Source organism: Saccopteryx bilineata, chromosome 7, assembly GCF_036850765.1.
Source record: "Saccopteryx bilineata isolate mSacBil1 chromosome 7, mSacBil1_pri_phased_curated, whole genome shotgun sequence".
Lineage (NCBI taxonomy): Eukaryota > Metazoa > Chordata > Mammalia > Chiroptera > Emballonuridae > Saccopteryx > Saccopteryx bilineata.
Genome location: NC_089496.1, coordinates 36,216,004 through 36,242,918, shown reverse-complemented (window position 1 = coordinate 36,242,918; position 26,915 = coordinate 36,216,004). Strand labels below are relative to the sequence as shown.

At 40.4% G+C, this 26,915-nt stretch overlaps 2 protein-coding genes across 2 annotated transcripts in view; one reads left to right on the top strand and one right to left on the bottom strand.

Annotated features, from left to right (window-relative positions):
* The window catches only part of ANKMY2 (ankyrin repeat and MYND domain containing 2), a 30,082-nt gene extending 26,672 nt beyond the window's left edge, over positions 1 to 3,410 (top strand). The window contains exons 9-10 of the mRNA XM_066238477.1: positions 743 to 872; positions 2,268 to 3,410. Of these exons, the coding sequence (XP_066094574.1) occupies positions 743 to 872; positions 2,268 to 2,452 (315 nt within the window). The 3' untranslated portion in view covers positions 2,453 to 3,410. The remainder of the gene's footprint in view (positions 1 to 742; positions 873 to 2,267) is intronic.
* A 5,833-nt stretch (positions 3,411 to 9,243) lies between these two features.
* The window catches only part of LRRC72 (leucine rich repeat containing 72), a 40,973-nt gene continuing 23,301 nt past the window's right edge, over positions 9,244 to 26,915 (bottom strand). The window contains exons 4-9 of the mRNA XM_066240370.1: positions 25,298 to 25,379; positions 24,072 to 24,182; positions 15,506 to 15,595; positions 14,426 to 14,575; positions 10,392 to 10,419; positions 9,244 to 9,513 (exon numbers count right to left, since the gene is read on the bottom strand). Coding sequence (XP_066096467.1) covers positions 9,348 to 9,513; positions 10,392 to 10,419; positions 14,426 to 14,575; positions 15,506 to 15,595; positions 24,072 to 24,182; positions 25,298 to 25,379 — 627 coding nt within the window. The 3' untranslated portion in view covers positions 9,244 to 9,347. The remainder of the gene's footprint in view (positions 9,514 to 10,391; positions 10,420 to 14,425; positions 14,576 to 15,505; positions 15,596 to 24,071; positions 24,183 to 25,297; positions 25,380 to 26,915) is intronic.

The following is a 26,915-nucleotide window of genomic DNA, read 5'->3' as shown; positions in this document are numbered from 1 at the left end:
CTACCCTGCAAACCGCCATGCTTCTCATTCCTCTGGCCAGAAAAAGCCACATGGCCAAATATGAAGGCAGTTTCCTGTCCTCCAGTAAAAGGAACTTTGTGATCCCATGGGAAAGTGTACAGATGAAGGAAGAATGAAGAATGGGGGCCAGTAATACAATCTGCAACATCATTTATGTGTCAGGGGCTACCGTAGTGCTTGGCATATGATCTTGCAAAAGTCTAAGCTTCATTTACACAAACTTCTTGCTGTCCTTGAACGTGTCATTCATTTCCCCTTTCTTTCATTTTTGTGGAAGATAGTCCCTGCGCCTGGAATGCTTTTCCCGTTTCTCTTGTCTCCTGACTCCTTAGCTAGAGTGAGTCATGGCTTCCTCTGTGTTCCTACTGCTGTTACATCCTGTATGGGGTATGTGTCTGCATCCACAGGCTGCCCCAGCCTGCTCTCTGGACACGGGTTCCTTTGGATAACACCTTGACCATTTCAATTCTGGCACATAGTAGGTTCTTAGATAAATTATTTGCTAAGAGTCTTTGGTAGGCCATTGTTATATATCCATAATTGTTATAAAGTGTAAGCTAAAATTACAAATAGAAATCAATACACATATCCACGTTTTGGTTTCAAAATAAAATATAGAAAACTTAACATTTTTATAGCATAGTTCTTGGTATAATGTCATAACTGAAAAATCCTGCAGTCCCACCTCTTGAAATGACAATAAACCCGTAATTGCTTTCAGGTAATATACTGTGATCAGATCTGCCAGAAAACACACTGGTTTGCACACAAGAAAGTCTGTAAGAATCTCAAGGACATTTATGAGAAACAACAATTGGAAGCTGCCAAGGAAAAGAGCGAAGAGGACAACAGTACGTATAGGAAGACCCAGCTGACCCTGCGCCTTAGTGGGGAGAGGAATGGGAGATGATCCTGACACAGGGTCTGCAGGAACTGAGTCTTCTCTGGGGTCCAGCATAAGGGTCACACTTATGTGTGATCTCAAATATGTCCCTATTTTGAGTCCCTATTTTGCGGGGGATAAAGTATAGCATACAGTCAGCCTACATATCACTAGAGAACAAAAGATATAAAATTCTGATTTGATGCCACGTTCTCCCTTCTGACTGCCCTGGACCTGGAGGAACTTTAATGAGTCTTTACTGTTACTCTGTTCACAAAGGATTTTAAGGTCTTTGAATAAGGAAATAATTAAACTTCCCCTAATGGCTACCCAAAGATTTCAAGGTTGGAAGCTTTTTAAATTTCTTAATTAAAAAACTACCGGTGAAATGAGAGCAGATTTATGAATTCCAATTAAATAGCAGATCTAAAAATGCACACATTATACTTCTCCAAGTCCCGGAGCAGTAAATTCCGTAGTATTTTTCCTCTCCCTCGCTCATGAAGTGTATGAGTCACTTTGGTCAGAAGCAGTGACTTGCTTCGGCAGTGATTCGCAAGCTGGCCAGGGAAACTGCCCCCAGTCCTGTGCTGCGCCCGGGGTACCTGCCATACATTCTGCGGAGTGCTTGCAGTTTGAAGAGGCGCCCAGTTGACTGATACCAAGCATGCCCCCCTTAACCCCTCAAGGGACCATGTCCCTTCTACCACTGGGTTGAGAAGCACTATTAGTGGGATTGGATAATTTGTACAGAGTTAAATCTAATTTGTATAAACATATTGTTAAGAGACTAGGTCAGGCTTTCTGGCAGCCATGCTTTCTGGACAAAACCTGTATCCTGTGTGTGGAGGGCAGTGAGTAACAGCTGGTCATGTTCTACACAAGTCATGTGGGAGGGCAGGACTGTCAGTCGAGTGGGAACACTCTTCAACTGTTCCGCATCAGCTTGTGCCACACACTGTTCTTGGGGTGACAGACACCTTTCTTGGCCACCGTGTTGGATAGGCGTTCTTATCGCCCACAGGATAGGGAAGCAGATGGCTTTGTACAGACAGTTAACCCATAGCCATCAAGCTAACTCATGCAGAGCGTATTCAAAGGCAGACAGACTGTCAGGCCTCAGACAACAGTCCTGATTTCCAGGCCTCTCTTTGCAGCTGGAGCCCTGAGTTCAAATGCCAGTTTTGTTGCTTTACTAGAAACTGAATAAGTCTCCTCAGTTTCCCCATTTGTAAAATAATGATAATGGAAATAATTTACCTCATTAAAAAAATGTTACGAGGATGAAAGACCATGCGGAAAGCTCTTGGAAGAGTTTCTGGCACATGGTCAAAACAAAATGACTTTTTTGTCTTTTTATCAGATGGCAAACGGGATGTCCATTCTAATTGTGTTAATGAAAAGCGGCCAGAGGCCGAAACGGCAGCCTCCCCGGCGGACTGCGGGCCTGGTGCCTCTGCGGAAGGGGACAAGGAGTGTCTGCGCTGCCACGCCGGGCTGGCGTGCGCCGAGGGGGCGCCTGCAGCTCCCCTGGTGTCTGAGGAGTAAGCCGGAGCAGGTGCCGGCATGGATGCCTGGCTGGAGAACTCGTGTGACTGTCACTGGCTCCTGACATCCGCATGGCACCACGGCAGGATCTCATAGGATAAACGCTTCCTGGCCAAGCCGTGTCTACCCTGCCCTGATTTCCACTGGTTCCATTCTATAATTGGACAGCTATTCCGATGGTAAAAAGAATATTTTACAAATACAGGAGAAACATTTCTATTTCCTCTCTCAGGCTGGCTTTCCAGCAGTTGTTCTCAAAGGGGAAAATATTCTGTTAAAGCAGAAATACAGGCTCTAGGGACAAAGGGTCAAGTAGAACAGGTGTAGGAGAGCTGAGATTTTCAAGAAAGAAAAACGAGATAGCTGTCGAGATGGGTAGTTAAAAAAATCATCACTTATGTGTGAATAAAGTGCATATAAATAGCATTTACCAAAGTGCAGTTCTACTTACTAGGATGTAACGGAATGAAGAAAGGCTGTATGTTTAAGGGTCTTTGCCATCGTTCAGCTAATTATAGTTCTCTGTAGAAATGATCTGGAGCTGTCTGAAGTTTAGGTACTTCCTGCAGTGATGTTTTATCTATGTACAGTATTTGTACTTCCAGGCACAGCCAGATTCCCAAGAAGGAACTGAGGTCTGGCCTGAGTTATCTCAGCATGTGCATTGATTAGAAGACGTGCGTGTATCATGAAATTTTGCATTGAACAGTAACTATTGTTTCTACAATTATTGTAAGACTAATTCATGTGCCATATTCCGCTTGAAAGGCTGTTATCTTCCTATAAACTTTTCATGTGACCCTTCCTGTCCAGAAACTGATTTAAAACTGACTTATAGAATGTTCTTGCACCAGTTTTTAGAGTGTGCAGTATTTAAACAGAGCTTGTGTGTAATAGCTGAAGATAACACTGTTTCATAGTTTCTTGTAAAATAAATTGTGCCTATTAATATAACCAACTCACATGTTGTTTCATAGTTTGTATATGTCAAGATGGCAAATATTAGAGAACAAATATTTGGAAACTTGGCAAATATCGGAGAACAAAGTAATAATTATTTTAATATGTACAATTGCAAATCACAATGACTAGATTTCTCATCTCACTTCATTGATCGAATTATTCTACCCGACTGGTTCTCTTTGTCCTTAAAAGGAGAGGAAACTGACTTTTCTCCCAGGCCCAAACACATCCACCTTCCGAACACCCTACCCCTGCCGCTTCAGGAAGGAGGGGCCAATGAGTCAGTTTGATAACTGGCAGGGCCGCAGGGAGCAGGCTTTGTCTCCGCCTGTCAGTTATGACAAGCCTCCGTTCATCAAGGTGCTCCTCTGCACATTGATTGATAAACATTTATTTGGGGGTAGTAAAGTAGTCCTCCCAGCTGCCCTTGCCCACAAATAGTTTTTTACCCGAGTTCCCTGCTTTTTAATTGTTCTTTGTTTGTTTTTTCCATTTGTGTTGGCGTCACTCTGTATAATCATCATGGTCTCTGTCTTTGGGTACTGGGGAGAGTTATAAGAAAAGTGGAAGGAAATAGGAAAATCGAGAGACTTGGCAATGTGGAGGCAATTTTCCCCTTCACTGGAGTGGTTGTTGATACGAATCGGAATGCTAACAGCTGTCACCGACACAAATAGGAACTTTCACATTCGATAAAGAGGACTTCGGATATAAACTGTGTCGATATCAAAATTTTCCATGAATGTATTTCAGGGGAAGGGGGTGGTCAGAAAATGGGATTTAAGAGAAAATGAGGATGGCTCTGGTTATAATTCCTTCCTTTGTCGTAAATAACCTAAAATAGAAGTTTCCGTTTAATACCACGAAAACAGGTGGTCATCCCAGTTCTGTATTTTTTTTTAACATTTATTATTTTCAATATGCTGTTAAGAAACTTCTTAAAAATAGGATCTAAAGGAGTACATAGTATTACTATTCCAATGCATCTTGTACTATTAAAGCATCCGTTAAGTAGATAAAAAGTAAAAAATTTCTTCCTTCTAATTATTACTTCAGTAAAGAGATATTTTCCCCCATATGGTAGCTCTAGCATAGTTTCTTATATCCTTTAAGGACAAAGTTCTAGTTTTAAAAATAGATGAAGGCATCTTTTTAAATGATGAAATCTTGGCTAGAATAATTCAGATAGTACGTAACGGGCAAATTTAGAATAACATTGCTAGCTAATTCATAAATTCATAAAACTAATCACGGTGTGACTCCAAGGGGGTAAGATTTATATGTGAATAAATAATCCTAGAAGAACCATCAGAGAATTCTTGACTTTGGCAAGAAGAAGGCCTTCTTAAATATAACTCTAAACCCAAACACCACAAAAGAAAACAAATCTGGCTACATTAAAAAAGACAAGGGCCCTGGCCGGTTGGCTCAGCGGTAGAGCGTCGGCCTAGCGTGCGGAGGACCCGGGTTCGATTCCCAGCCAGGGCACACAGGAGAAGCGCCCATTTGCTTCTCCACCCCTCCGCCGCGCTTTCCTCTCTGTCTCTCTTGTCCCCTCCCGCAGCCAAGGCTCCATTGGAGCAAAGATGGCCCTGGCGCTGGGGATGGCTCTGTGGCCTCTGCCCCAGGCGCTAGAGTGGCTCTGGTCGCAACATGGCAACGCCCAGGAGGGGCAGAGCATCGCCCCCTGGTGGGCAGAGCATCGCCCGCCCATGGTGGGCGTGCCGGGTGGATCCCGGTCGGGCGCATGCGGGAGTCTGTCTGACTGTCTCTCCCTGTTTCCAGCTTCAGAAAAATGAAAAAAAAACAAAAACAAACAAACAAACAAAAAAAGACAATCTGAATACTTCTGCTGCTGGATGGAGTAGATTTCTTTTCCTCCCTATTTCTCCCACTAAGTAACAACTAAAATCCCTGGAGCACGGCAGGCCTGCTAGGGGCCTCAGCAATGGTGCCTGGTTGGTTTTCTGTGTTTTCTTCTTGCCTCGTATACCCCAGTCTTGGTGCTGAGGAAGCTGGCTGCAACCCCAGGCTGAAATAAGCCCTGACAAACTCCTGCCAGTCTGCTGTCCTGCCCTGTGGATTTCAGACTCAAGCCTGAGACCAACTCCTGCCTGACTTAACAGTCTGCCCGCCTGATGTATAAGTTTTGGACCTGCCAGCCTCCACCATGCCATGAGCCGCTCCCGCTATATGCACGAGCCTGGTTGGTGCTGTTTCCCTGAAGAACCTGACGGATCAGGTGGCCTGGTTTGGGCTGCTGTAACAAATTAAAATAGACAATTACAATAAGGTGGTTATACAACATACATGTATTTCTCCCATTTGTGGAGGCTGGACGTCAGCTGGTTGCCGGCACTGTTGGTCAAGTTCTTGGTGAGTGCCCTCTTCCTGGTTTGCAGGGAGCTGTCTTGCTGTGTCTTCCCAGGGCAGAAAGAAGACAAGCTAGCTCTTGGCTCTTATAAGGGCGCTAATCCCATTCATGAGGTCTCCATCCTCATGACCAATTACCTCCCAAGGGCCTCACCTCCAAGTACCACCTCACTGGGGATTAGATTGCACCATATATGTTTTGGGGACACAGACATTCAGTCTGTAACACCAGTTACAGATGGCATAACTGCTCTTGGGATAAAAATACAGTACTAGCTAAACTGTATTAAGCATTTACTTTGAGAAAGCCACTCTCACTAACATTCTACATACGTTATCTAAGTATGAGAGTCTGTGAGATAACCACAACTGTATATTTTAAATAATAGGAAATTAACGCCCAGAGGAGTTAACTAACTTGTGCAAGTAAAGAAAAACGAGTAAGTGGAAGAGCTGAGCTGGGTCTCTCTGGTTCCAGAGCCCCGGCTTGTAGCCATGACCCTGTAAGATCTTTGTATTAGTGGTTTTGTTTCCTAGTCATGAAATCTAGTAGATCCTGAAATAAATATACTTTCACTTAAGCCAGAGTAAATGGGTCTCTGTTGTTTAAAACAAATAACGTAAAAGCACGCTCTCAATTGTGTGTCCATTTTGGTAGTTTTAGGTTATGTAAGTAAGGACCATGCCTTCTCTATTCACTGTTTCTTCCCAAATGGTATTTACTATTGTGCTTTTCAATCTCACTCAGCCCCTCATTATTGAATAAAAACATTAATTACTGAGTGCGTATTAAAGCAAATCTTTTCATACAACTGAAACATTTCCATTAGTTCTCTGAAAAAGGGATTAAGTAAAATTTCCTAGCAATATTTTTATATTTGGAGTAAAATTTTCATCCTTTTCAGTGATTGTAGGCTTAAAAATAACAGACTACATACAGGCTTACCAGGTGGTGGCGCAGTGGATGGAGCGTCGGCCTGGGATGCAGAGGACCCGGTTTTTGTTTTTGTTTTTTACTGAATTTAATTTATTGTGTTTACGTGGGTTCAAGTGTCCCATTGAATTTAGCACCCTCTCCCCCACCCCTGTGTCCCTATTTATATCCCTTTGCCCCCTAATTCTCCCCTTCCCCCTGGGATTTGCTGTCCTGTTATCTGTGTCTACATGTTATGTATCATATATGTAATTTCACTAATCCCCTCACTTTCTCTGATTCTCATCCCCTCACCCCCCCATGAGTGTATTAAAAAGCTGTGGTACATATACACAATGGAATACTACCCAGCCATGAAAAAGAAAGATCTCTTACCTTTTGCAACAACACGGATGGACCTGGAGGTTATTATGCTGAGTGAAATAAGCCAGCCAGAGAGAGACAAATATATGATCTCACTTACATGTGGAATCTAATGAACAAAGTGAAACTGAGGAACAGAACAGAGGAAGAGGTGGGGTCACAGGGACCAGAGGGACCGCTGTCAGAGGACCCAGGGTGAAACTCCGAGGTCGCTGGCTTGAGCACGGGCTCACTAGTTTGAGTGTGGGATCATAGACTTGATGCCATGGTCACTGGCTTGAGCCCAAGGGTCGCTGGCTTGAGGAGCCCTCTGGAGTCACTGGCTCAGCTAGAGCCCTCTGGTCAAGACACATATGAGAAAGCAATCAATGAACAACTAATGTGCCACATCGAAAAACTGATGCTTCTCATCTTACTCCTTTCCTGTCTGTGTCCCTCTCTCTCTCTGTCTCTCTCTCACATTAAAATAAAACAAAACAAAAATACCAGACTACACATTCTTTTACTATTTCAGTGGTTAACCTGAGGATTACAATATCCCATCCATAACTTATTACAATCTAATTAAAAATTAATACTTCTTATGCAACTCAGGGCCAGCTTGAAGTTCCCTTAAATATACATTTCCATCATGAAATTGATTTTTGCTATACCCAGCCAACTTTATTATTGTGTGGTGGGTAAGATATATTGAGCTCATGATGAATAACTTTGATCAAACTGTTACTTAATGGTCAATTGTCAGGCTCTTGGTTCTGGAATGGATGCAGTATCATGCCAAGAACTAATTGAAGAGTGACTAGTTCTCTGCTACTGAGGGTGGCCTTATTCAAGAACCCCTGAAGACTGGACTGTGACTCTCAGAACTTACCGGAGACTTCGCAAGGCATCCTTACCTACAACAAGTATTTCCAGCACCATGGATCATGCTAGGTTACTGTACTGCTTATCTATAACCGTGTAAGCAGTTACCCCCAATCAATCAGCACGATCTCATACTCTTTCTGCAGGCCAGAAATACAGGAGCCACTTGAGTGGGTGGTTCTGACTTGGGCTTTCTCAGGAGGGTACTATGAGGCTTCCAGCCAGGGCTGCAGTCATCTGAAGCTTTAACTGGGTCTGGAGGGAGACTTGCAGCCCACATGGCTGTTGGTAGAAGGAAAGCCTTGGTTCCTCACTGGCCTGGGAAGGAGGCCTCAGTCCTGACCAGGTGGACCTCTCCAGAGGCCTGCTCAAGTGTCCTCACATCATGGTGGCTGGCTTTCTGCAGAATAAATGATTCAGGAGAGAGAGTAGGATAACATTTTGAGTTATTCTTTAACCTAGTCTTGGAAGCCACACAGCGCCAGTTTTGCTTTGGTATCAGCCGTGCAGCCACGTTACCACCAAACTCTCTTTTCCCTTCTCTCAGCTGTGACCTTCTGCCAGGGACGGTCCCGGAACTGCGGACTCTGGCTGTGCACAGACCCATAGGTGTCCGTTAAAGCTGATTACAGACTCTCAGGGACAGGGCACTGCTCCCTAGGACTTCCATCTCTGGCCTGTTTGGATCTCAGGCCCCTTCTACAGTTCTCTATGTAACAGTGTGATGGTTCTGTGCACCATCAGATGGGGGGAAATGTCACCCGGCTTTTTGTAAGCTCTGGATCTAGCTCCTTGGCGTAGCTAGAGAAAACCAGAAACGTGTTTGAGTTACCTTACCTATCCAGTCTGGTGTCTCAGTACCAAGCAACTGCTGAGAGCTTTTCTGGTCTCTCGTCCCTTTAGCAGCATTCTTCTGGCTAGACCGATCTCCGATTATTAGCCCCCATACAAATGACGAACGCCTCCAAAACAGTAGGCTGGATTCATCAATTGTGGTACAGTCATCCAATGGAATACTACACAGCAACGAGAACAATAGAGTTACTGCTATTAGCAACAACGTGAGTGAATTTTACAATGTTGAGTAAAAAAAAAAAAAAAGCCAGACAAAAATAATTCAGCTTCTATGATCCCATTTGTATGCCTTTCAGAAACAGACTCAGTTAATGTATGGTTTAGAAATCAGGACAGCGATTACTTCTGAAGTGCGGGGAATCACAGGAAATGGGACTGGTGACAAGAATGAGGAGGCTTTTACAGGGCTGGCAATGTTCTGTTTCTTGATCTAGGATGCTAGTTACATGAATGTGTTCATTCTTCGAAAATCTGTTGAGCTGAGCACTTCTGATTAATATTGTATACAGCTGAAAACCAGCAGGGCTCCTGGAAGCGCCAGGGTTATCTCAGTGTGACTGTGAGCATCTGAGCAGGGTCCGTGCCTTTCTCTCCGAGGTATTTCTCCTCTCGTTTCGGAACTGTGTCCCAGCTCAGAAAGGTGAAAGCCATCAACGATCTCTTCATGGACCTTACAAAAACGGCATCTTCTGGGTCATCAAACACAGTTCTGCAAAAACAGCAATTACGTCAGAAAAAAATCAATTAGACCAAAATGAATTTTTAATTTATATGCATCAATGCCATATTTTCTTCTGGTATTGGTAGCGCAGTGTCACTAACAAAAAATTTCTGACAAATGACTATCAGGAGAAGTAATGTCAATTTTATTTACTGTATGTGTTGTTTCTTTTTAATAATAGGGTTTTGGACCAAGTTTGGGATCAGCTATTATAGGTTAGTTCTCACATATTTATAATTCATGTTTTAAACCACTGTTAAATGAAATGATTAAAATATTTCTAGATCTCATATGCATAGTAGTATCTTATAGACATTTTATTGGAAAGTTATTTTCTATAGTACGCTATATTTTATAAATGTGCTTGGAGATAATATTTTTCAACACTCAATCCAAAAAAAATTCTGAAGTTCAAAATTAAAAGAGAGCAATGGGTTTTAAATTCATCAATATTCATGAATTTCAAATGTTTTTCATAGTTTGATAAAGTATTTGCTTTTACAAATGAAAATTCCAATGAATATATAATATTAATAATTGCTCTTACTGGGCATATTTAGGGGAACAGTAAATAAGAAAGATAAAGATTCTTATTTGTAGTAGCTAATAATTCTTGTTTTATTTTTTATGTACCAAATCATATTTTTATTTTAGATTATAATAATATTAAAATATAAATATGTCAAATATAAATACATAGCTTGAGCACATTTATCATAGAAAGATATAGCAATTATTTTAATCTGTTGAAGACTTGATCATTTTTTTAAACTTATTAAAATCTATTTTGGGAAATGGGACTAATTTAGGGGATCAGCACAATTAAGAAATAATGTAATAATAAAAGTAAAGTTAAAATCACTTACTTGTCTACATTATCCTCAAATGCAAAATCTAAAAAAAAACAAAAAAAAACATTTCTAAATAAGTATCTTTCAAATGTTTATTTAGCGTTTTAAAACAACAGAACAATGCTGTAAAGGAGAAGTTTAGAGCATAGCTCTCTGGTTTTCAAGCAAGCATTTAGAGGAATAGTTCAATCCATCAGAAAAGCCTTGATACCAAACCCCAAATTGCAATTTTCTCTCAGGTAGAGTGTCTTAGGTTTGTCTTAGTGTTTGAGGCAAAATTTTAGATGCAATACACATCTCAGAACTCAGAACAGAATGCTTAATCAATTTAATTACCAACGGAATCCAAGTGAAAATTTTTTTTTTTAATATTTTTTTATTTATTCATTTTAGAGAGAGAGAGAGAGAGAGAGGAGGGGGGAGGAGTAGGAAGCATCAACTCCCACATGTGCCCTGACCAGGCAAGCCCAGGGATTCGAACCGGCGACCTCTGTGTTTCCAGGTCGATGCCCCATCCACTGTGCCACCACAGGTCAGGCGAAAATTTTTATAATTGAGATCTTGATGACTCTTATGGGCAAAAACAGATCCTTTTTTTTTTTTTTTTTTTTTTTTTTCTTTTTTTAGATAGGCACATGTATCTATAAATGGAATAATGGAGCAAGTGAGGAGAAATATTTAGGGGAGTTTAAACCATTTGGATTCTTGGCATTAAGTTCAAAGGGATGGAATAAACAAATCCCGGATCACAAGAATCTACATCTTCCCTAGCTTTGGCGCTCAGAGGCTAGTCCTCACAGCTTGGGTTTCTTATGGTATCTTGAAGAGACTGTCATTGCTTTGTTTATTCCTCTTCGGAAGGCCTACTGCCAGGCTAGAGATGGAATGTAGCCGCACCTGTTGGGCCACCAAAGCCCACAATGTCAGCTCTTGCCAATCCATAGCAGCAGGGAGCACACAGCCTCTGCCTTACGAGAGGAGCTGATGGCAACCTTCCCTTCGCAAGTGGCTGACTCACGTCTCCCACCAATCAGAAAGCTGAAGCCAACTGATGTCCAAAATAAGACTTTTACCTACTAGCAGAGACGGTGTTTGGACCCAGGGGAATCTGATCTCAGAGTGTGTACTCTTTCCTCTGCATTGGTTCTTCTTTAATTGGAATCTGCACACCTCACTTGAAAGGCTCGCTAGAACGCAGCTTCCTGGGTCCTACCCTTGACTTTCTAAGTTAGTAGATCTGATTTGGGGCAATAATTTGCATTTCTAACAAATTACTAAATGCTGCTGCTACAGGTTTGGGGACCACACTTTGAGAACCACTGCTCTACACTGTGCTTTTTCTGCATCTAGATCATGGTCATCAGGCATTACTTCTATTCTATGGGACATATAGAAATGAAGGAACAAGTTACACGACACTTTGCAGAACCAGTCGTGCAAATTCTACATTATTATGACTGGCCTGGTCTCTTCAAAAAAGTCATGGAAATAATTTGAGAATCTATTCTAAATTAAAAGAGATTAAAGAGCCATAATAGCCAAATGTAATTATGTATGTTGACTGGATTCTGGCTTGAAAAAGCAGTTTTGGAAGCTATCTTGTAACAGTTGGGAAAATTTGAATATGAATTACATATTCAATAATATAAATGTTATTTTTCTTAGGTGTGATAATGGCATTGTGGCTGTAAAGAACAATGTCATTTTTAAATTTAAAGGCCAAATTATTTAGGAGTGAAATGTCATGATGTCTACTACTGAAGTATTTAAATGGCTCAGCAATACTTTGATGTCTTCCAGTTTACATAAGACAAAGTCTCAACTGGAGTTTGGTGGACATGGCGGCATATTATTATTGAATATACACAAGCATATACAGATGTTTAATATTCTTTCAACATTTTCTGTGTTAGAAAAATTTCACAATAAAAAGGGAAAAGTCCTGATTTTGCTCTCAATTTTTTTCTTTTGCTTTACCTTGAGTAATAATTTAGTTGGTTGTAAAATTCTTGATTGACTATTACTTTTCCTTAGAATTTTAAAGGTATTAGATTACTGTTTTCTGACTTCCATAATTTCAGTTTAGATTGCTGTGAATCTATAAATTATTCTTTTGCAGGTAAATTTACATTTTCTTTCAATTTTTTTTTTTTTGTATTTTTCTGAAGTTGGAAACGGGGAGGCAGTCAGACAGACTCCCACATGCGCCCAACCGGGATCCACCCAGCATGCCCACCAGGGGGCGATGCTCTGCCTTTCTGGGGCATTGCTCTCCTGCAACCAGAGCCATTCTAGTGCCTGAGGCAGAGGCCACGAAGCCATCCCCAGCGCCTGGGCCATCTTTGCTCCAATGGAGCCTTGGCTGCAGGAGGGGAAGAGAGAGACAGAGAGGAAGGAGAGAGGGGGAGGGGTGGAGAAGCAGATGGGCGCTTCTCCTGTGTGCCCTGACTGGGAATTGAACCCGGGTCTCCTGCATGCCAGGTCAATGCTCTACCACTGAGCCAACCAGCCAGGGCCTCTTTCAATTTTTAAGATCATTTTTCATTTAGTGGGGATTTTTATTGCTATTAGTCATTTTTAATGTCTTTGGATTAATGTCTGGTGAATCTGAGCATTTATATATTACTTACCAAATTTGGAAAATTCTCAGCCATTATGATTTCAAACGTCACCCTCTGCCCAATTTCTCTATTTTTCTTTCCTTCAGAATTACTAAACTTATATTGAACCTTAGCTTTCTAATATCTCCTTATATTTATAGCTAATTAATATTTTCTATATCTTACTTTCTCTATGTTATATTCTGGATAATTTCTTCAAAACTATTTTCTAATTTAATATTTTTCCCTTGTTTCTAGAAAATATGTTCTAAGCCCTGGCCAGTTGGCTCAGTGGTAGAGTGTCGGCCTGGCGTGCAGGAGTCCCGGGTTCGATTCCCAGTCAGGGCACACAGGAGAAGCACCCATCTGCTTCTCCACCTCTCCCCCTCTCCTTCCTCTCTGTCTCTCTCTTCCCCTCCTGCAGCCAAGGCTCCATTGGAGCAAAGATGGCCAAGGCACTGAGGATGGCTCTGTGGCCTCTGCCTCAGGTACTAGAGTGGCTCTGGTTGCAACAGAGCGATGCCCCAGGTGGGCAGAGCATCGCCCCCTGGTGGGCATGTTGGGTGGATCCTGGTCGGGCGCATGCAGGAGTCTGTCTGACTGCCTCCCCGTTTCCAACTTCAGAAAAATACAAAAAAAAAAAAAAAAAAAAAAGAGAGAGAGAGAGAGAGAGAAAGAAAATGTTCTAAATGTATTTTCATTTTCAAATGTAAGTTTTCAAAGTGTTATGAAGAAAGGGCTTTTGTCTTTGTATCTTTTTTTAAAATCCTTTTTTGTGCCTGTGCCTGATGATGCCAACAGGCACTTTATAACCATAAAACATGCTAAGAACAGCAGAACAAAAGACAGGTGTATTCTTGCACACTAATGACATCACTGAACTTTACACTAACTCTGGAACCCCAACTTTGTGCTTCTTTACTACGTGAGAAACAGAAACCTCTATTTGTGTAAGTCACTGTAGTCGGATTTCTGTTATATACAAGAAATTATTTTCAATGAATGAAATATCTGAATATATTCAACTTATACTTTCATATAATGACCAAAATGTTAACAGTGCTTATTTCTGGGTGGAGAAATTACAGACGATCTTTATTTCTTCTGAATATGTTTTCTATATTATCAAAAACTTATAGCTTAATTTATGAAATTGTACAGTGATAGTGTTATAATAACATCTTACTCATTGATCCCTTTATGCTGTGCTAGATACTGGGGTGAGGACTTCAATAAAATATCTCATTATTATCACTTTACCTTATTTAATTTAATATATGCAGATGAAGATGGGAATTGCATATTATTTTAATTTGACTAACAAAATTAGAAAATATCTATTTCACTATGTAGGTACTTAGTTTATTATAAATTGCAGTTATTACTATTATCAAATTACCCAAAAGGTTGAGAAATTGTCATTTAATTTTTTTTCTTTTTTCAAAATACCTGAGGGTACTCTCTGGGCTGGATTTTGCTGAAATGATTGAGGATCCCATGAAGCATCTACTTTTCTTCCGAATGCTATTGATTGAACAATATGAGCCTTTTTAGGGTTAAAAATGGTAATCATTGATCTTCTTTCTTTTTCTGTAACTTCTGGTAAATGCAAAAAATAATGTAATTGTATAGCATTATAAATAGGTATGCAGAGTAATTCAAAACAGAATTGAACACCTTCAAAATACGTTTATCTTAATTATGGTATATGCGAACATCCTGTCAAAACTAACGTGTGACGGGCTATCACAGTTACTTCCATAATCTTATGAGTGCCCAGTATGTGCCACTCAGGTCACAGGCACAGGTCAATCCTAATGCCCCCAGGCCCTTTCTAACACAGCATCATGGATGACTGAAATCACAACGATGACACCTCCCTCATTTCCTCAAGGCTGTGAGGAAGAGGAGGCATAAACATAAGGCTTTGATAATCCTCATTAAGAAGTTACTCAGTAATTATTAAGAATTTCCAAACCTAGAGATAGAAAGGTAAGTAGATAGATGGATAATGAAACAGGCCTCCAAAAATGTAAAATGTAATGCAGTGATTGTTTTTGTAGCTTATATAAATCCAACATACTAGTTTACCTACAATGTCTAAAGATATATTCATAAAGAATTTATCATTGATTATATACATTTTAATATATCCATATATTTACAGAATTTCAAAAAATATGATTTTTAGAACTTAAATAGACCTTAAGAGATTTAATCTAATTTTTCTCATTTCTGAAATAGGAAACTAAGGTACCAGGAGGTAAATGACTTGGTATTTAACACATTGGCGTCTGAAACAGAATCTGGAGACCAGCCTCACACTCAATTAGATGGCTTTCCAAGCCAATGGTTAGAAGGCATCAATTCCTACAGCAGGGCAAATTTCACAGGGCAAAACTGTCAGTAATGATTTAAAAGCTTTCATTTACACAGAATATTATTTTTGAAAAGACATTCAATATTTTAAAATCACTGAGTTACATAACTATCTCTCAACTATTTCTCTGTGAGAAAAGGTGTCCTTACGTTTTCTGTCAAGCAGCTCTATTCCAGGAAGGTGGTGGATTATATATAAACGATACAGGTTGTATTGGCAAAAAGGGTTTTGGTAGAGACCTGCAAAGATGTCAGATTTCCAAATTAGTTTTCATTTATCACTTGATAAGATATGGACAATTGCAGGATTGATATAAAACGTAAGGACATTCAAAGCTCTGATTCACAGACCAAACCGGCAGCCTCGGCAAACTCTTACTTATTTAGAGCAGCACTTTTCTGATCTGTTCAATTCATTCATTCAACACATATTTTGTGTGCTTACTGTCTATTAGGAACTGTGCTAGGTGCTGGGGACATATTGTTGATTGAAATCTGTCACAAATAAAAAATATTAACAAGTCCATGAGTTAATTAGTAAGTAAGAATTAGATCTCAGCTCTCTGGGGGTCTCAATGGTGTTCTTTTTTTTTTTGAAGTTGGAAACAGGGAGGTAGTCAGACAGACTCTCGCATGCACCCTACCGGGATCCACCTGGCATGCCCACCAGGGGGTGATGCTCTGCCCATCTGGGGCATTGCTCCGCTGCAACCAGAGCCACTCTAGCGCCTGAGGCAGAGACCCTAAAGCCATCCCCAGCGCCAGGGCCAACTTTGCTCCAATGGAGCCTTGGCTGCAGGAGGGGAAGAGAGAGACAGAGAGGAAGAAGAGGGGGAGGGGTGGAGAAGCAGATGGGCGTTTCTCCTGTGTGCCCTGGCCAGGAATCGAACCCGGGACTCCTGCACGCCAGGCCAACGCTCTACCACTGAGCCAACCGGCCAGGGCCTCAATGGTGTTCTTTATCAAAGTATTGTTCACTTGTTCTCTTCTTCCAAGCTCAGCAATCACAAGGTTGCCTGTGCAAAGATGGGCAGAGATGTGGACACTGTTCTAATATAGTTTTCTTTCTCCACTTCATTTCATTGCGCATAGTTTAGAATATGAAAATGCCATAGCAGCTTAAGATCTCAGCAGGAGCAGAGCAGAGCAGGTGTGGATGTTGCATCTGTCTACCTCTGGCCAGCTGCTCAGGGCTCAGATTTCCTGCGCACAGAGGCTGGCATACCTAATGAACCATGCCAACTAATAGAGGTGGCTAGAGGTGGGAGGCACACGGATGTAGAAGAAGAGCTCCTGGCACTTAGGAAGTCACATCCCTTAGGCATCAGCATGCGGGACTTTTTTTAAAATCTCCAACTAGAAGTTGTGATGGTATTTTTTTCATGGAAGAGATATTTTCCCTATTCTTCTTTAGGTCATATTAAAGAGGATCCTCCCCACCCCCCAATGTGAAATAAAAGTTCCTTGATTTCCAGATGGATTGCTTTAGCTATTGCATTCTGCCTACATGTGATTTCTAGAAAAATCCTTCTGGAAAATACATCTAGTGAGGACCACTAGATGGCAGTAGCAGAAAGAGCTCCAGCTGTTGTACAACTACACTTAACAATGAGGCTCTTGCAATGTACTTGTTGAGTTTAGCAGTACAGCTGTAGCATTTGACTATTTAGGAAATACAGAGGCTTGATAAAATCATGAAAATATTAAGCATTAGAAGTCCAGGGAAAAAAAGATGATAAAGAACAGTTTGCAACCTAAAGGTGCAGGGGCATGCTTAAAAAACAATACACTATTTGGATAAAAACTGAAAAAAGCTAATTATTTGGACATTTTCTCTGTAGTCAGTCAAACGTTCTGATATTTGGTGCGTAGACACAACTTTCCTGGCTAATAAAGTTGTTGTATATAGCTATTCCCCGTGGAAAGCATGAGTGCTTGAGGGATTTAAAGCAGGCAATGGAAGACACCCGGTGCATCATAAACAAAAGCTTGAACACCGAGGAAAGGCATAAAAGAACATGTAGAGCCCGGAGGAACAACAACAAAAATGTAAAGCAGGGGAACAGGTATGCATTGGAGGGTTTATGAGAGGAAAAATGAAATGGATAATGTTCAAGATTTCTTAAGTGAAGTCAAAACTGGTTTGAATTTTACTCTTGAAAGAGAAGGAATATCAAGTGATAACAAATAATTATAACTACAGGATTGGGAATAGAACGGATGTATATTAATCCAGTAATAATGATAGATTTTAAAAGATCCACAGGAATCATGCATTGTACCATAACTTGAGCCATAAAGAGAAGAAAAAAAAGGACACCCTGGAAGTATATAAGAGCAAAATACAATTGTTTTCAATGAGAGTTTAGGAGGGAGAAGAAGTCACGTGTTCTTTAGTGCAGGAATCTACTCTGGTTACGCTCTTGGAGAACCACATCTGACACCTCAGAGCCCTATCATTCATTACAGTGGCTGAGCGCAGTCTGCCTGGACATGTGATGATGGAAAATGGACCAGTAACTTTCAGCGGCATTTACTTCTGGTATACCCCCATATTCTCTTTCCTCTCTGAGAACATTACTATTTCATTTCTTTTCTTCTTGGCTTTTTCTCCTAGTGCCTAGTAAGTAACCTCTTTATGTAAATTTTTTAAAAGAGAGAGAGCTTCTGGCTTCAGATTTGGATTTACTGCTGTTAAATTAATAATTAGGGTGATGTCTTAATACTATAAACCCAATGTGCTTATTATGGTTCAACATTCATTTCATTGTAAAGTAAAATCTAAGTGACAGCAAGTCTGAAAACTCCCCTATGACGCCCAGCCTCTGCCTAAATTAACTTAAAAAAAATAAATAAAATCAAATAATGCAAGAGATATTTCATCGTTATCATTCTTCACTTTTTTTCCCAGCTCTTCAATTTTAGAAGGAAACAATCTTATTTTTTTTAACTGTCCTGTTTTTTGTTTTTTTTTTTTTTTTCTCCTTCTATACTACTAAGCACTTCACATTTTGGATTTATGAGTTTTGGATGGATGCTACTGAAATTACCATAAAGTTTCTAAGATATGAAACCGGTTTCCTGGGTCTGAAAGTTCTGAAAGCCTTCCGTGATGTATGGGATACATTCCTTCAGAAGCTATGAAGCGAAATGGCTTACACTTTCACTTTCAATAGGTTGATACTATTTAATCCACCTTGCCTCCGGGCTACTTACAGAGCACACCTCAGTGGCGCCAGCACTGTCTTGCTTATCTTAATTTAGGATTCTGAGTCTAAGCAATTTACATTCACCCAATAATATATCAAAATGTCTCTACTACCTTACTGCACACACTTGAGTTACATGAGTCACATGTGTGAGACTCTACCTCTTATTGAAGCAGAACAGAAAAAAAAAAAAATACAGTCATCTGAATAATTGGCTTTGGTTAATTTGTGTAAACTTCTGAAGCAAAATTTAAAATAATAATTTAAATGAGCCCAAATGTTTTTAAGACCACCTTTGAAGAAAGTTGACGTAATTAAAACGTAGCGACATATCCGTTTTGATACATGGGGAAATGATCGAAGCTAAAGGCAGTTATGCTGTGTGCCTGTGCAGAACAGCCTGCGGAAGGAAGTTCAGGTGTCAATGATCCGACACTGAGACTTTGACGTTCTGGCTCCAGGTTACTTAGTAAGGTCAGTATCTTATGATCATCACCATCTTGTCTTAACGACACTAAAGCAGGGGCGAACAGATGGAAGGGTCAGAATATTCTCTTCTTCAGGACAGATAGCAGTTCGAGACCCCGCTGGCCTTTTTTATTGGGGAATTGGTCTGTTTCATTTTTTGCAAGGGGTGGCCCCACCCCGAGGGACATTTCGGGCAGAGATCTAAGTGAAGAGAACATGAAGGTGGCAGTCCTACCCAGTCTCTCAGCGTCCCTCTCCATCCCTGCAGCCCAGTGAGGAAGGGTAGAAAACGTTTAAGGGCAGAACCTGCAGAAAATGAAGACCCTCTCTTGAAAAGGGTGCTCCTTGTCTCCAATGGAAAATCATTATAGCTCCGCTAAGAAGCAAGTCTTAAAATTTACAGAATGTCAGAGTCCGAGTATACCTTCCAATAGTGAAGCTTAATGACACAGAGAAAATTTAAGAGAAATGCAGGGACCAAAAGTTTAGAGCCTGGAAAGCGTTCAGTGTTTAGTTGCTGTTGGTGGTGTATTCCCCCCCTCTGTGCTGGAAAAAGGCAGGGGGACCGAAGGTTAATGAATGTTATCAGCCAGGAACTGCATCTGTGACACGTGTAGATAGATCTGATTTACAGAGTCTGGAGGTAGGAAGGGAAGTGGAGAAGCTGGAGAAAGGGTGTGGAAAGGCAGACCTCCTGGAGAGAAGGGGCGGCGCCTTCCTGACGGCCTGGAAGCCAGGAGCTCCCGTCCCCAGGACCTCACACCCTGCAGCGGGCTTGGGCCGCCCCGCAGCTCCCTGCTCGCGGCTCCAGGCATGTGTCTCTGGGCCATCTCTTGGCAGTGGAGGGTGCCTGCCGCAGTGGATTAGAGGGTTAGCTCCAGGCACTTTCCTCACCCTCTGAAGAACTGGCAATTGAAGTGGAATAATAACAACACTTCGGCATTTTATACAGTTTAACAACTTGAAAAGACAAATATTTTAACATTTCAAAGAGCTGAATCTAATCTGTGATTGCAAATGAGGCTCATAGAAACTAAATTTAAAAACATTACTGTACTAACCCAATTAGTAGTTTAATAAATGCAAACATTTCCCCCCAATTAATTTCTTTAATGAAAAGGAAAGTTCAAAATGTGCATAACTTGCTATCAAAATATTTCAGAATTATTTTTGTGTGTGTGTAATTAGACATTGCACTTTTTTCTATTTTTCAAAATATGATGGCACTACAAGATTCTCATTTGGAACAATTATAGTTGTATAACTTGAATTGCATCACTATGATTTTATTTATTTATTTTAAAATTTTTTATTTTTATTTATTTATTCATTTTAGAGAGGAGAGGGAGAGACAGAGGGAGAGAGAGAGAGAGGAGAGACAGAGAGAGAGAGAAGGGGGGGAGGAGCTGGAAGCATCAACTCCCATATGTGCCTTGACCAGGCAAACCCAGGGTTTCGAACCGGCGACCTCAGCATTTCCAGGTCGACGCTTTATCCACTGCGCCACCACAGGTCATCACCATGATTTTAAATAGAGGGCGCTTAAACTGTTGTGACGGGTAATAATATGGACATTATCCTGCCAGGCTGGCCTTTCAGAAACCGAGAAAGGCACGCCGGCATCGCACGCAGAGCTGACACGGGTCTGTGTTCACAGACACACTGGAGAGACGGGGGCCACAGGGTGGGTTTGAGACGCCCCTCATTCCGGGGCGGGCACAGAATCGCCATGACAATGATCAGAGAAACCTTGACTGCTAACCTCCAAATTCTGTACTATAAAATTAATTTGCTTAATTAGCAAAGTAGCCAATTAGTTTTGAGTGAAGTCCCTTCAACTCTAAGAAATATTTAGCCTGAGAGTTATGAAACTGTAAGCTCCAGAAAGGTCCAAAAAGGGTCTTTTCCTGTTCACTTTTGTGTCCCATCTAGTAGACTGTCACATAGTGAATATATAATGAACATCTGTTGAATGAATGAATAAAGGATAACTAAAAGTAATAAGGCATAACTATAAGTTTCAACATTTCTTAGTAGTTTGGTTAATGCTCTGAGCCTTGCATGTCCACCATTAAAGAGGGAATAATTCTAATCATGCCATAGGATTGCAGTGAAGATTTGAAAGAGAATATTACAGGAAAGCACTTTCTCAACAGGAAAGACATCAAATATGTTATTATAATGCTTATTATTTAATATGTCAGTTATTTTAAAAATCTGTTTACTTCTTAGCAAAATTTCTAGTCTGTACATATTAATTTATTATCTAATTTACAAATCCACAATAAAACATTTTTATGTTTGTTGCTACTTCAAAATAGCAATGTTAAGAAATGTTTTTTAAAAAAACATTTTACAGAAAGAGTTTAATATCTGAAGCAATCCTGGGAGGTAGCTATTAACCCACTTTAGAGCAAAGTGAAGACAAGTGACAATTCCAGATCTAACATAACTAGTCTTTTAATCATAAAAGGATCTGTTCAGCACAGAAGGGACAGCCAATTCAAATATGAAGACCAATTCTGAGTCTTCCACAGACCATATCACATCTCAAAAATAAGCATGAAGTTGCCATGAACTTGGTCTACCATTAATATTTGGGTTTACAGAATTCTCTGCACACGAATAATTTCTCTAAATACAGTAGATATAACTGACCAGCACTGAAAATGCATGAAAACTTTAGTCACTATCAATGTATTGATCTGATTAGAACTTCCTCCATCAATGCTAGTTGTGAAGCCAGTATCCAGGGCCACCATCACAGCCACCTGGCCCATGCAGGTTCTCATTGGATTTGGACAGATGGTAATGAAACAATGGAGCCAAAAACTGGTGGGCCATCATCTTTAATCCTAGCTTGCACCCAGCAGGCAAGTACAACACACACTGGGCTCCAAAACCCACTCATTCAGTGCTCACAAAGCTACTGACTTATCCGAGTTTCCTAGAATCAAAGGTTTCTAGCTCGCCAGACTTATTCACCTCTCTTCCCCATCTCCTTCCTTCTCACTGCACAAAAACTGGCTTCTCCCTCAGTACTCCACCATCTTGGCTGCTTCTCCTGGCCTCCTCCACATGGCCTCTCCCTGCTCTCCTCTCTGCTCTCTCCTCTAATGCTAATCTCAGGAACCAAGAGAGCAAGCTCCCAGCCTGCCCCACTTTATAGTGTAGAAATCAAAACCCCTTTTTAATCCAATATACAAAATAGGGAAGTCTCTGATACAAAACCCACCCCACATCAAAAAGGGTGGGAAAGGCTTAGTCCTAAAACCAAGCCCCAGGCTACAAGGATCCTGCTTGCCCACAGCCCGCCCCGAAAACACATTAATATTGCCTGGACGACGGCTTCCACGTGGGCAGCGCCATCTTTAACAAAGTGAGCATAACATATTTTATCTGCCCAACACCAGTTTACATGTTTTCAAAACACTGTCTTGGGCAATTCTGAGCAATGAATAGGGGAAGAAACAACGTCCATCCATTTCATGACATTATATAAAGAAGTCTGAAAACCCACTCACTGATCTGAGGGTCTTTCCGCTTAGTACACCTAGACCCATTTGTCCTGTATTGTGATTGTATAGGAGTTTATTTACCCTTCATTACTCAAAGTTTACTGAGAGTAGGAACTGTGTAGCATTTATTTTCTAACTTAGCTCATACTTTCTTCCAATACTTAGGCTAGTTTCTTGCTGGGTATGATTCAGTATTCATGAATGAAATTTTCTGTTCACCCAATTAAAAATTTAAATAAAAATTTACTTCTAGTTCTGGTGTTAGCTTTATTAATAGAATTCACATATCACACAATTCATCCATTTTGAGGATATAATTCATGTTTTTGAGTACGGGGGGGGGGATTCTTGGGTTACGTCATAGTTCCATTCCTATGACAGTGACATAACCCAAAATTTGGTGTAAGTCAAAACACCCTAGCCCAGGGGTTAGGAACCTATGGCTCACAAGCCAGATGTGGCTCTTTTGATGGCTGCATCTGGCTCGCAGACAAATCTTTAATAATAAAAAAATAATAACATTAAAAATATAAAACATTCTCATGTATTACAATCCATTCATTTCCTACCGCTCATGTTCATGGTTGTGGGTGGCTGGAGCCAATCACAGCTGTCCTCTGGGACAACACCAAATTTTTATTGGATAATGCCTAACGTACACAGGTCATTGTATGGCTCTCACGGAATTACATTTTAAAATATGTGGCATTCATGGCTCTCTCAGCCAAAAAGGTTCTCGATCCCTGCCCTAGCCTAACACAAACGGAACACTTGTAACAGTCCAAAATGGCGTGAGTAAGCGTACTGGGGGACGCCAACTCCCTCACTCATATGCCGTGTTCCTGTGTATTCTGCCATGCACAACCAAACTAGTTCACCCATGTAGTCCATAAGCCAAAACACTCATGTCTCAATTTTTTAAAGTTCTTATGGGAACGAGCATCGTTAACTCGAAAGTCATATGTTGAGACTGTCGTAACTCAAGGATCTCTAGTATACTGGCAGAGCTGTGGAACCATCGCCACCGTCAGTTTTGGGACATTTTCATCACCGCTAAAAGAAACCCCACAGCTCTTGTTCTTTAGCTGTCATTCCCCAGTGCCCCCATACCCCTCCCCCCTATCTTTGGGAAAACACAGCTCTGTTTAAAAATAGTTACCTCTCAGTGTTGCTGCCTTGATAATGTGCTCTTTCTGGACAGGTCATATAAATGGAATCGTATGATACGTGCTAAAACTTACTTCTGAGGTAAAATCAAAACCACAGATTTACACACGTAAATCCCCCCTGGCCGCTCACTTTTGTCACTTTTCATTTGGCGTGTCATATCATATCCACCTCCCAATTTTTTTTCTACCAGTTGTTCTTTCCAAAAACACATTTTAAAAAGGAAAATAACTAGTTTTGTTTTCAAGGGTATCTAGGTATTGTAGTTATTGATCTAATTTAAATTTAAAAATGCAGAAATGTCCTGCATTTGACGGTTTTAACTTATGGCCATATAGAAGCGCAGCTCAGTACTCAGGGTCTTGAGATGTAGCATGCCCGTCAGCTCCTTCACGGTGGCGTCCATGTTGGTCAACTCATTATGTTGTAGCTGGAGGGTGTGCAGCGAGGGCAAACAGTGCAGGCCTAAAAACATTTTTCACAAGACTTGAAACGTTTTGAATGCTGATTAAGCACGCTAACTAAGCAAAAGCAAAGACTGCTTTGCAGCCGATGAAAGGAACAATTGTTATTAATAATATCAATGATATTGTGAATTATCATTAAGAACAGGACAAAAGCATAAGAATTCAATGAATTGAGTACAATGTGGGAATACAGAATCAATTTCTTTTCAGTGTTATTGTTTTACACCTCTTCTTTTTTCTGTAGCAATAATGTTTTGGGTTGATTTTGGTAGGGTTATTTTCTTTCTGCTTCTATTTTTGTTTTGTCCTATTTTTACCAATGTTACTTAGATCTATAATGCCAACCAAGGGAATAATTACTTGTTCAATTCAGTACCCCCCTCAAATTGCTCAACTAAATATTTTTTTACACCATATAAAGTCAAATACTCATATCATTTTTATTGATTTTAAATTGAAAATTTCCCCCCATTTTGAAAGTGGGTTGTGTTTTTGCGACAGCCACATCATAGTTTAATTGGTAAAGATTTCTTTCTTGATGGTACATGAATCATGGTAAATCTTAAAATTTGTGCCATTCTGATTCTCTCATATAATAACATTACAGAAAAATGTTTTATGTTGTACTTCATATTTCATGACCATAGTACACCATGTACTTTTATTCTTGGTTTGAAATGGTCAGTTTAGAGATATTGCACATAAAAAATTAATTCAGAGTGAAAGAATTTGGTAACATTTTAGCCAGTAAAAAATTAAGACTATTTAGAAAGTTGTTACAATCATGAATGCTCCCAAATATTGTTAACATTTGTTTCCCCAGTATCTTCTTTGTGTCCAACTGTGCAGTAGAACGGCAAAATTTCTGTTAGTAAAAAGATTCGTTTAATATTTTGACTATCAAGACACAAGACAAGATTGCATCCAAACTGTTATCAAAAACACATTTCTTAACATAAAATGTACACAAGAACATTCAAAATTAATAGATCCCATCACATGTTTTCAACAGAAAGGTTAAAACAGATTTTTGCATGCCATTAGCAATTGCATAGTTAAAAGTAATTACTTGATTGAAAATTCATTCTGTCAACAGAGAAAATTTAGGCATACCTTCTATTTCAATTATTGCATTGTTGTTCAGATAGAGCTCTGTCAGACAATAGTTTCTAGTTAGAAAGGTTATTCCATGGAGCTGAAAATGAGAGTTTGAGAGCAAGTTACTTTCTGTAATAATTGTACATACATACATACATACATACATAAATAAAATTATAGTAAGACCATAGAAGTTTGATGTTTGCTGTTATTCTAATTATTTGTAACCTTTTGGTCTGGGCTATGAGTTTATACCTGGATTGTCTCCGAGGACAGTGTGGTAAAAGGATGTTTTTAGCTAATTTAATTTAAAACCCCTCTTAAACATCTTGACCCAAACTTCCATGCCTGGTTTTCAAAGCCTCTGTAGAAGGGCCTAGACCTTTTGCTCTAACAGCATCTCACACAACTTTGCTTCTTGTAGTCTCACTGGACTCTCCACTCATTCCATATACCAACTCACTCACCATCACATGTTACTAAGTGCCTGGCATGTGCCAGCAGCTCTCTCCTCAGAGAATGCTGGGGCCATTCCCACATTTCTTTGTGAGTCATGATTTCTCCTTGCCTGCCTGACTGTTCTTCCTGGTACATTTCTGATGATTCCTAAAGATGAGCCCTAGAACCCCAAGGCTCACGAGACCAGCCATGCCTGAGTGGTCGCAACGGGAGGCTCCCTCTGTTACAGACGTTGTTGGAATCTTTGATCTTCTTGCATCTCACTGCTGTCTGCTCACTGTTTTGACCTGCTTTCTGTTTTCTTAAACTTCTATGGCTCCCGTACTTTGAGTCAGAATCCTGCATGATGGTCTAATTCTGAACTCGTTTTCTTTATGCCCCGTCTCTGAACCATCTCCTCTTCTGCAGCTCCCATCTCTCGGTGAACAGATCTCCGGAGTCTACCTGAGGACTCAGTCATTGTCATCTGAATGGACACGAGAGGCCACTCTGCCCCATCAGGCCCCCAGCCATCAGCCAATAGAGAGCAGGCACATATAACCTGTTACCCCCCAGCTTATCTTGTTGAACAAGGCCTTCCCTGACAACCACTGTGCCCACCAACCCCCCTTTTCTTGACCGCTCCCACACTTCAGTTGGCTTGTATGATTAATCACTTGACCACCAGTGTTGTGTCTTCCTTAAGGAAAGAAACCCTATTTCTTCAGTAGCTTATCCTTCCTACCTCCTCATTCTCCTAATGGTATGGGCGAAGTTGCATTTTACTTTTAAGATTAGGTTCAAAATTCAGTGTATATGATTTGGGAAATAGTCTAAAGCAGGAGTAGTCAACCTTTTTATACCTACCGCCCACTTTTATATCTCTGTTAGTAGTAAAATTTTCTAACCACACACTGGTTCCACAGTAATGGTGATTTATAAAGTAGGGAGGTAACTTTATAAAGTTGATAAAGCAGAGTTACAGCAAGTTAAAGCATATAATAATAATTACTTACCAAGTACTTTGTGTTGGATTTTTGCTATGTTTGGCAGAATAAATCTTTATGAAACAACTTACTATAGTTAAATCTATCTTTTTATTTATACTTTGGTTGCTCCACTACCGTCCACCATGAAAGTTGGAATGCCCCCTAGTGGGCGGTAGGGATCAGGTTGACTACCACTGGTAAAGCAT